Source organism: Chanos chanos, chromosome 13, assembly GCF_902362185.1.
Source record: "Chanos chanos chromosome 13, fChaCha1.1, whole genome shotgun sequence".
NCBI classification, from domain to species: Eukaryota; Metazoa; Chordata; class Actinopteri; order Gonorynchiformes; family Chanidae; genus Chanos; species Chanos chanos.
The window spans coordinates 14,104,544-14,114,743 of NC_044507.1; the positions used below are offsets into that span (position 1 = coordinate 14,104,544).

General features: G+C 40.0%; 1 protein-coding gene across 2 annotated transcripts in view; it reads left to right on the forward strand.

The window, feature by feature from the left end:
* Window positions 1–4,979, forward strand: part of prkcab (protein kinase C, alpha, b) — a 90,603-nt gene extending 85,624 nt beyond the window's left edge. For both annotated transcript variants that reach the window (XM_030789861.1, XM_030789862.1), the window contains 4 exons: window positions 1,283–1,363; window positions 2,445–2,552; window positions 3,267–3,407; window positions 4,815–4,979. In XM_030789861.1, coding sequence (XP_030645721.1) covers window positions 1,283–1,363; window positions 2,445–2,552; window positions 3,267–3,407; window positions 4,815–4,979 — 495 coding nt within the window. The remainder of the gene's footprint in view (window positions 1–1,282; window positions 1,364–2,444; window positions 2,553–3,266; window positions 3,408–4,814) is intronic.
* The last annotated feature ends 5,221 nt before the right edge of the window (window positions 4,980–10,200 follow it).

Below are 10,200 nucleotides of genomic sequence, written 5' to 3' on the forward strand. Positions count from 1 at the left end.
AATTGTTTCTCCGTGAAAATGGATTACAAAAATGACTCGTTTGTAATTGATAGCACACCTATGACCTGAGTGTACATGCGTGAAAATGCGAGCGATAAACTGCAATACAATGCGAAAAATGCGTTTTCAGTGCCTTTGTGTTTGACGGCGAATCTGCTGTGCGTGGTGTGTAATTCCTGTTCTGTAACTGTAGTGGTTGTGACAGATGGGAACGTCACACAGTTACAGTGCTGAAGATGAAAATGTGTAGGGACGTAAAATGTTTGGGGGGGACAGTAGTGAATTCAGGGCTACACTGTGTCCCATATCATCCTGCCCCACAGCATTAGAGTAACTGATTGACAGTGGCCCTTGCAGCTGATTTAGGGCCACCTCCATGTCCTCCGTAATATCATATGTATTCAGGCAAAAAGGAGCGACCTTTGTCGAAGGCTCTGAGTGTGTTTTGAATGTGGCCATACTGTTTGTTTTTTGTTTTTTTTAAAGGCAGTTGTTATCCCTGCGTTTTATTGTATCTTTGCTGCGGAAAAATCTAGTTCTCTTAGATCTAATCATCCATTTTTAGGTGTGTTTGGAGAGCGGCAGAAAACGTTATCTAACACATTTTCTCCTTTTCTCAATTTCTCTGATGTGTTCATTTCGAGTTTGTCGGCGCAGTTGTTTTGGTTTTGGTTTTTTTTTCCTAAGATGTGTCCGGCTGTGCGAACAGCATTACAATGACGATGATGTTTATGTCCCATAGTTTTGAAATGAGAGACTCACACAGGTCCTGTCATGGGCAATGAGACCTGACCTTCAACCTGCTGTCTTACCACTGGGCTGATGGGGGCATGGGGGAGCAGAGTGTGTTTCCAACACTCACTGACAGACAGAGTTAGTATGTGTTTAGAAAGAATTAGTATGCATTTAATCCTGAGAAAAGGAATAATTAGATGTGTGTGCATGCGCAAATGCACATATACGTGTCTGTATATGTACTTCAGTTTGTGTGCGTGCGTGTGTGTGTGCGTGCGTGCATGTGTGTGCGCGTGCATGTGTGTGTGTGTGTGTGCGTGTGTGTGTGGGCGAGTGGACTGGTTGGTGATAATAAAGAGCTCTTTGTTAAAGCAGATGATAAAAATAGCACGCAAGGCAGGCTCCTCTGTAATTAATGATGGACTGTGGATTTGCAGTACAGTGATGCAAACTGGATAAGAGCCCACAGGAACATATTGGATAACATGTGCACAGTCAGTTAAACGGAAGAACTTTGACATGTCTATGTTCACCTCTCTTCTGACAGATCATCGCTTACCAGCCATATGGCAAGTCTGTGGACTGGTGGGCGTATGGCGTTCTCCTCTACGAGATGTTGGCAGGTCAGGTGAGTGGCAACGCACCTGCCTTCACGGGTTGGGGGGGCGGGGGGGGGGGGGATTCATCCCGACTCATTTTAGATTCCAGAACATTCCTCTGATGACTCCAGTCCAACTCTGAAGCTTTTTCCCCTTCTCTTATTGAATGACACTGATTGCAGCCCTGCAGTGATTAGCGAATGCCTCAAAAAATATCGCGTCGCCCAGCTTCACGTTTCCCAGCAACAGAGTAACAAGGGTGTGTGTTGCATGAGAAACAGAGACGTACTCACCACACATTGGACTTGCACACAACAACCACACACAAAAAAATTCATTCTTCTGGTGTATTTTTAACTTATTTTATTATTTCTTCCGGAGAGAGTGAACCTAGTACAGTGTGCTAACACTGCACTAAGGTTAGAATTCTTACGTAATCCTTTGTACTACAAATTGAAGATTGTGCTCGCACATACGTACATGTGCATTTCGCTTCTTGTTTTTACTGCTGTATTTTACTGCATTTTGTCTTGTTTGTTTCATTACTTTTTTTTTATCTTACGCTGTTGTCTTCATCCGTTTATTTTTGGTTGTCTCTCACTCTCTCTTTCATTCTGAAGTTTGCGTCATCCTTTGCTTCTCACCTGTTGTGTGTTGACTGAGTCAGACAGGATGCTCCGTGTCTCGAGAGGGCTGTGCGATTAGCACCGCGGCCACACTTCACGCCGCTCCACATCTGTGTCTGCGCTGTTTCAGAGCCGCCCCAAAACCCACCTTAATTGCCCGCTTTCATGCAGAAAAGTCTATTGCTGTGATTCCTTTAGCTTGAGTTTTCCCACTGTGTCTCATTTATAGAGAGAGTTACTGAATCTGCCTGATGCCTCAAAGTCGGGCCGAAATGTGGTAACCAAGACGACCCAATTGGTTTTGCTTTGCTGATTTTTGAGTCCAATTACTTCTGGCTGAGAGACAAAAAAAAAAAAAAAAAAAAAACTTAGATTGCTTTAAGAGTAAGACGTTTCTCTCTTTAAGTACTTTAATTGTTACATAAAGGATGCTCTTAGAATGCCTGTGTGCTGTGGTGGCGTAATGGTCTCTCCTTTCCTACAGCCTCCGTTTGATGGTGAGGATGAAGATGAGCTTTTCCAGTCTATAATGGAACACAATGTGTCGTATCCTAAATCCATGTCCAAAGAAGCTGTGTCCATCTGCAAGGGGGTGAGTACAGTCCCTGTGTATTAGATTCAGCTTTCACACAGACCAAAAAGAAAAAAAGAGAGAAAAAGGAGGGAAAAAAGAAGGACAGTCTGGCTAATATTCATAAAACTTTTCAGTTATTCACAGGGGAAATGAGATTTCAATTTCAATTTACTGATAGGATTCCGTTTCATTTCAGAGGCCCCCGATGAACAGATATGAGATTTTAATAACACTGTCAGTTCAGTTAGCTGAAATGTCATCCTCAATAATGCTGTTGACACAGCTGAAAGGATCTCTCACAGTTTGCGCCATCGTTGTCAAACGAGGCAGCTGGGTTAGTTTTTTCCAAGCCTTTTTAGACGCACTGTAATATGGCCATTAGGTGAGTAATATCAGAGAATATTGACAAGAAAAAAGATTTACAAAATTGAACTAACTTACCCGCCTTGATAACTTCATGACACAAGTGTATTCTTTATGATTAAATAAACATCAAGTGAGTATAAGAGGCGAAGACAGAAAGGATATAATGGTCTCTCTCTTTCTCTTTCTCTTTCTCTCCTTTTCTTTTTTTTTCTTCTTCTTTTTTTTTGTTGCACCATAAACTCCTCAAACTCCTCCAACCATTATGCATGTATATATATATATATATATATATATATAAACACGAATATATACGGGCATAAACACAAATGCACACATACTTACACAAACACGCACACACACACACAGCTGATGACTAAGCACCCTTCTAAACGGTTGGGCTGTGGTCCAGAGGGTGAGAGGGACATCAGAGATCAAGCTTTCTTCCGTCGGATCGACTGGGAGAGACTCCAGAACCGCGAGATTCAGCCACCATTCAAACCCAAAGTGGTGAGTGTGTGTGTCTGTGCGTGTGTGTGTGTTTGAGTTAGTGTTAGTGCATAGACACGGAAGCATTTTCCATTAACAAAGCTGTGTGGATTAGTCAGAATTTAATTTGATTGACTATTTTTAAAATAGTCATTCAAATTTGATTGGATCTGAGTCATCATTCCGAAGACATTTTCAGTTCCCTATTGCATTTTTCCCCCCTGCTCTTGACTTGTTGCTTACATTATTCTGGGCTCAAGCAAAGACTCCCATGTGTGTTTTTAAACTCTTTTTGTGTATCTGATTTTAATGAGTTTCCAGTGAAGGGAGGTATAATTGCCCTCATCATTTTCAGAGACGAATGTCTTAAGACAGTAATCACTGTGGGGTAAGAAAGAATAAAAATAAAAAGGGCTATTCTCAGGAAAGGAAAATTTCTCATTGATGTGGATTAACAAGTGTTTCCTATGTCAGACCTACAACATCTTATCCATTCAAAGTGTAACTCAGGGTATAAGAATGACATCGTAGGTTGTACTTTTTGTATTTGAAGTTGTTTGTGAACATGAGGAATTTAAGTTTGCGAGCACATACATGGGTTTCTCTGATATCTTCCTCTGTACTCTTCTTGTTTTTTTTCACCTTTCCCCTCTGCTTTCGTCTCATTCTCTTGCTGTGGTCTATAATACACATCTAAAATAAGTAAGAAGACTCTCAGCTAAAAATAAATACAGACACACAAAATAAAGCTACTGTCATTACGTATCAGTCAGAGTGACTTGACTGACTTACTGAAAGCTGGCCATTGTAGAGTAGTACCTGGGGCCATAGCACTGTACACAAAGTGCTCCTAAGAGAGAGCTGAATGAGGCTTCCTTACACCAGCACCAGTGAGGATCTGATTCAATTTGCCCTCAGCCAACCTGACCTAAATGAGAAAAAAATACATAGGCTATTTAGAAACCTTCTGATGTTTCTGTATCAAATCCTGCTGCCCTATGGTGTGCACTTCCTCTTTCTCTGTCTCTCTCTCACACTGTGTGTGTGCGTGTGTGTGTGTGTGTGTATGTGCGTCTGATTCATCCCCTTCTGAGGCCACCCTGGCAAGTATGGGTCTGTGTGTATGGAATGGGAGGTTTAAAGACTCTGTGCTCTGCCTATGCAGGGGGTTTCTGTGCACTCCTCTGAAAGGGGTCCCAGCCGTGCACGGCAGGCCTGAAGCCATCGTCACAGCTGCTCCAAGCTTCAAAGACAGTCCTAAATATAACTCTTTATACATGAGCCTCACACAACCACTCCATTCACTGAATACACCTTCTATGTATAGTACATGGGCTTCTTACGTCAGCGTTGAAAGACAAAGACCTCAATGACAGGTATTCTCTCACAAATTCACTGTGTAACTGTGTTTTTTTGCTTTATTCACAGTGCGGGAAAGGAGCGGAAAACTTCGATAAGTTCTTCACACGTACGCAGCCCATGTTAACGCCCCCAGACCAACTGGTTATCGCCAACATTGACCAGAGCGAATTTGCCGGCTTCTCCTTCGTCAACCCTCAATTCCTTCACCCCTCTCTACACAGCGTGGTATGAGGAGACTGATGAAAGGTTGAAGGAGAAAACAAGAGTGCACTGGGATGCCCCAAACCCACCAAAAAACCAACCCAAAATCCCCCAAACCAGTCTGTGAACTCTCTCTCTCTCTAAATGTGTTTTAATTCCTTTTATCTGAACATATCTAAACGGAAGGAGACCAGGAATAGGCCTGTGTGGTTGGTCTGTTTAACAAAAACTTGCTCCCTGATATAGATGTATAGCACAAAAAATTCTGAGAATTCGAGCCAAATTGCATCAACACGTTCCTAAAAAAAAGAAAAACCTGAGACAGTTGCTTCGTTGTCCGTATTTTTTATAGATATATATATTGTCCCTCTGAACTTATTCCTCACACAGACATACTGGTGTGAGAGAGTCTCTGCCCCACTGATCCACCTGAGAGTGTTGCTTTCAGTGCGTGTTCAGACATGAGAGAGGTCTCCTCTCCCAGAGCCTGTATTCTATGTGTGAAGCATTCTGATACCAGTCTTTGTGCCCTCCTCTCTTTGTCTCTCCTATATACTGCCATTTCTAAACATACTAGACATGAAGATGTATTGATATACATATATCTATATATATTTATAAAATGAAAAATGGAATATCTGTTGTAATAGGAGTGCCAAAAAAAAAATACAGCATTGAAAGATTTTATATCTATCTCTGTATGCATATATTGGTTTCATAATTAAAACTCTGTAGGATTCCCTTTCTCCTGACTTGGAACCATTTGGCTTGCTTTTGCAGTTTGAGCAGGAAAATTCTTATCTGTCGTGGGATTAGTCACTGATTGTTAGTTTTGGATTTAAGTGGTTGTAAAGACCTAAAGACTATGTGAATAATAAGTGAAACCAGTTTGGAGGTGTAAACAGTAATGAAAAAAACAAGGCAAGAAATGAAAAGGTAATTTGTAATCCGGCATCGGAAGAGGCAGGACTCAGCGGTCCTTTCCATAAAATTTGGGCCCTTTAAGAGTGTTTAAATGGCACGTGGATGAAAAGGTTTTATCACATTGTTTAACAAACAGCGTGCATGTATATACTTAATAAAGAGTACAATCGTTAAAAAAAAAAAAAATTCTGTTTTGCATCTGATGGCCTTTAAACAAAGAGAATATCTTCACAGTTGCTGCGGAGCGAGAGCTGTCGTTAGACGTCAGAATGAAAGTGGATCTTTCTGTTTGAAATAATGCTAGTGCTGGTCCCAGATGCACAATGCAATGCTGTGTTGCATGTTAATTTCCAAGTGTACATTACAGTAGGATAACCGGTAGGTAGGTAGATCCTTTCGCTATCTAAAACCACTCTGGTGTTCTGAGACCAAGTGTTACATTATTTTCGGTCGTACATTCCGTCTTATGCTGTACGTTTGAAAGTTCTTTTCAAACAAATTGGTTGCATTTTTTTTTTTCTTGTTGATTTTAGTTTTAAAATATGTTCTGTTTTGTTTTCCTCTTATGTTTCGCTCTGTACCTTCTTCTCATATCAGTTAATATGTTTACTGTTAAACGTACACTATATTCATCTTTTTGTAAATACTGAAGAGGTTGTTTCAAAAAAACTTAAGTAACTGGCAGATTTTATACCAGGAACTGAATGTGCTTTTACTAACTTAGATGGTTGAAGATTTCTACATGTTTAGATGATCCCAAATGAAGATTAGTTTGGCAAAATATTTGATAGCTTTGGTATCAGCAAACTTGTAATATGTATTTCATGTATATCTAACCGCTACTTGTCTCTTTTTATTTATAATGTAATATTACTTCAGAAACAGTATCTAGGGTTGACTGTGATGTTTGAGTTGATTGAATGCATTCTTGCCTAGATCCTATCAGTGATTTGACATATATCTGTTTTGTTTTTTTGTTTTTTTGGGGTTTTTTTTTTGCTTTCACTGTGTGCATGTAAGGGTAGGCAACACAAAGCATGCAAAACCGTGTTGCATGATACAAAGATCCCGGGTCTCTTGCATGGAGTTACTGTGTCACGCCAAGTCAGATGCCTGTCCTGCCTTGATCTTTTGATCCGTTGCATTGTCATTTTTGTTCCCATTTCACGATTTCCTCAGATTGATGGATGGATGGAGAATTCGACTGAAAAATAGGCACACTCGATTTCCACACAGTGTTGCTGGTTTACCAGATTATCCTTCATTTTCAAATCTTAAAAATGTCCGTCTTCTATTGTGCCAAAAATCACACATGTTCTAAAGTATTACTACCAATGCTAGCATATAGATGAGCTATATTATGATATTCTCAGTCTGAAACAAAAGCCACTTTCATGATTCATCCCTTGAAATACCTCAGACAGACTAAAGGTCACACGCATGGTCTTTCCATTCCAGCGTTCTTCACTCGTGCCAAATCCATCAGTGGAATTTAAACTAATATAACAATCAGGTGCTCTATCAATGGATTTGGTCATTCTATAGAGTTAAAAGAAATGTATCAAAAGAGGATGTTTTTCTAGGTCTATTTTATGTCAGGATTTTGACAGGATTTTTTCTTAATTGAAAGAAAGCTACATTAGGTATAATTTTTCATATATTTTTCGAGGGCAAATTAAACCTGAGATGACTTAAGTTCAGAATTGCATTCTTCACAATGTATGATGAAGTCTGTCAGAAGAATTCTACTAAAATAGAGCAGGAGGGGGTCGTATGTATTTATATAACAGCCTTGCATCCTCTGCTCATGTCTGTACAAAGTGTCTCACATTGAGAGTCTATGGGAATTGTTCAAATGTGTAGGAGCATCTCAGATAATGAATGCCTACAGAGTCGTTGGGTGAGTGAGTATTTTAAGTTGATGAGAGATTAATTTAGAGTGATATATTACAGGGGGGGAAAATATTTCAAGCGCTGTTCCAAAAACCTTCCCAGTACACATTTCAGAGTCTACGTTTATAGAATTTAAAAGATTATCATCTTAAACGGGATGAATTTGATCAAACATACTCCTGATGTTATGAACTGGTACGTGGAGTCTAAGAGAAGTCAATGGGTTAGTTCATATCATGCCACTTTCTCTCTCATTGCTTTTCTTCACCAGGTTTTGCAAGAGTATGTCTCTGTGTTTGTTGTAAAAGATACTGTGTATAAATAAATGTATGAAAATGGTTCTATTGTCTGTCTGCGTTCATTTAGACCCTTTGTTTCAACAGGTTTGTCCTTCCTGAAGTTTGTGTTTCCATTGGACTATTTTTTAAGTCAAAGTCACAGACAGCCTGTGATCGTAAGACAGTCTGAGGAAAGGCTCCATAATGAGAAGGCAGATGTCTTTTTTAGAAAAACTGACTCCATTTTACGTCCATTTCACTTTTTTTTTTTACTTTGTTTTACCTCATGCATTCTTGATGTGGCCCCTGGCCTATGCTGAAAGTGGCAGTTGTCTGTCTTTTGTAAAGTCTCTCTCTGTTAAAAACAATTTCTTCATCCTCTTTATGTACTTTACATCTTGATTTTTTTTTTTTTTTCTTAAGCTTAGTTTTAAGCCAAATCAGTTCCCTGTCATTTTAGAATGGGTCTTTTTTTTTTTTTTATCCCTGTCTGAGAAAACTGCTCAGCATTCATGGCGCTAGTGCAAGCATTAACAGAGCAGAATGGGAGACAGAGCTTAAAGTGAGTTTTAATATCAGCCTCCAGAGCAGACAATCAGTCTTCCCCCTATCTGCCCTCTTGCACTCCAATTATTCTTGATTCAGAACTGCGCAGAAATATTGATCCTATGAGAAGGTTTTTAACCACTGAATATAAACCAGACTTTTTATTTTAATTCTTCGTAGGCTAGTGGTAACGTTTCCAGTCCAGACCTACGATGTTGCTTGTCGAGGACAAGGATCATCAATGACGAGAATGTTGTGGAGGGCAACCATTCACCATCTTTATCATTCATAACCCAAACCATTATAACATCAATACTCTATCGATCTCCTGTGTCACTGTGTATTTATCTTGCTCTTATCCTCCCTTTTCATGTCCTTTTCAGGGTTGATAAGTCTTCAGTGACCTGAGTGCATGATAGTTCAGTGATGCTCAGAGGATTGGTATAGCTGACTGTAATACCCAGCTGATCCGTCCAAATATTAGACTGGAACATACGACTGGGTAATGCTTGTTTCTCTCAACCATAGCTACTCACCAAAGCACATCAGTGATTTTTTTCTTTTTCTTTTTTTTTTTTTACACTTTAATAATTATAATAATAACAATAATAATGATAATAATAGTAATAATACTAATACATTTTATTTATAGAGCACTTTTCAAGGTACTCAACGACACTTTACATGCAAAATAATCATAAGAAACAATGCAATAAAAAAAATATATAACGCTCAACATTAATCACACATCAAAAACAGTTCTGAAGAGATGTGTTTTGAGAGGTGATTTGATCATGGACAGATTGGTAAAGTCTGGGATGTGTTTGGGGAGGGAATTCCAGAGGGAGGGAGAAACTATGGAGAAAGCTCTGTTGACCCAGGTCCTGTATGGTACCGACAGGAGTTTGGCATCAGGGGAGCGGATGGTTCAAGAAGGAGTGTGAAGATGGAGCAGGTTGGTGAAGTAGAAGGGGGCCTGGTTAATGGAGGGCTTTGTAAGTGAAGGGAAGAACTTTGAAATGTATCTGTTGAGAGACAGGAAGCCAGTGAAGCTTCTTGTGGACAGGGGTGATGTGGTCACGGGAGCAGGACTGAGTGAGCAGGCGTACAGCAGAGTTCTGGATGTACTGGAGTTTTGTTTAGGACTTTGGATGATGTACCATAAATGGACAGAGGCAATTTAGTTTGAGGAAATTGGCTCGCATCCGTGATTTAATATCAGTGATGCAGCTGATCAGAGTGGAGTGGGTTGCAGTGGTGATGGATTTGGTAGAGATGTAGAGCTGGACGTCGTCAGCATAGTAGTGGAAGTGGAGACCATGACGATGTTTGATGTTACCAAGGAGGAGCATGTAGAGGATGAGTAGAGGAGGACCAAGCACCAAACCCTGGGGGATGCCTTGGGACAAAGAAGCAATGGAGGAGGTGCAGTTGTTGATGCTAATGAACTGTTGTCTATTTGTAAGATATGATCTTAGCCAGGATAGGGCAGTACCAGTGATGTTAAGTGATTTTGGCCAGCTGATTTTGACTGAAGTGCCTAAGTGAACAATGGAAAATGCTAGTTATGAGTAGGGCAGTGGAAACCATGAACATCATAACATAAAAGT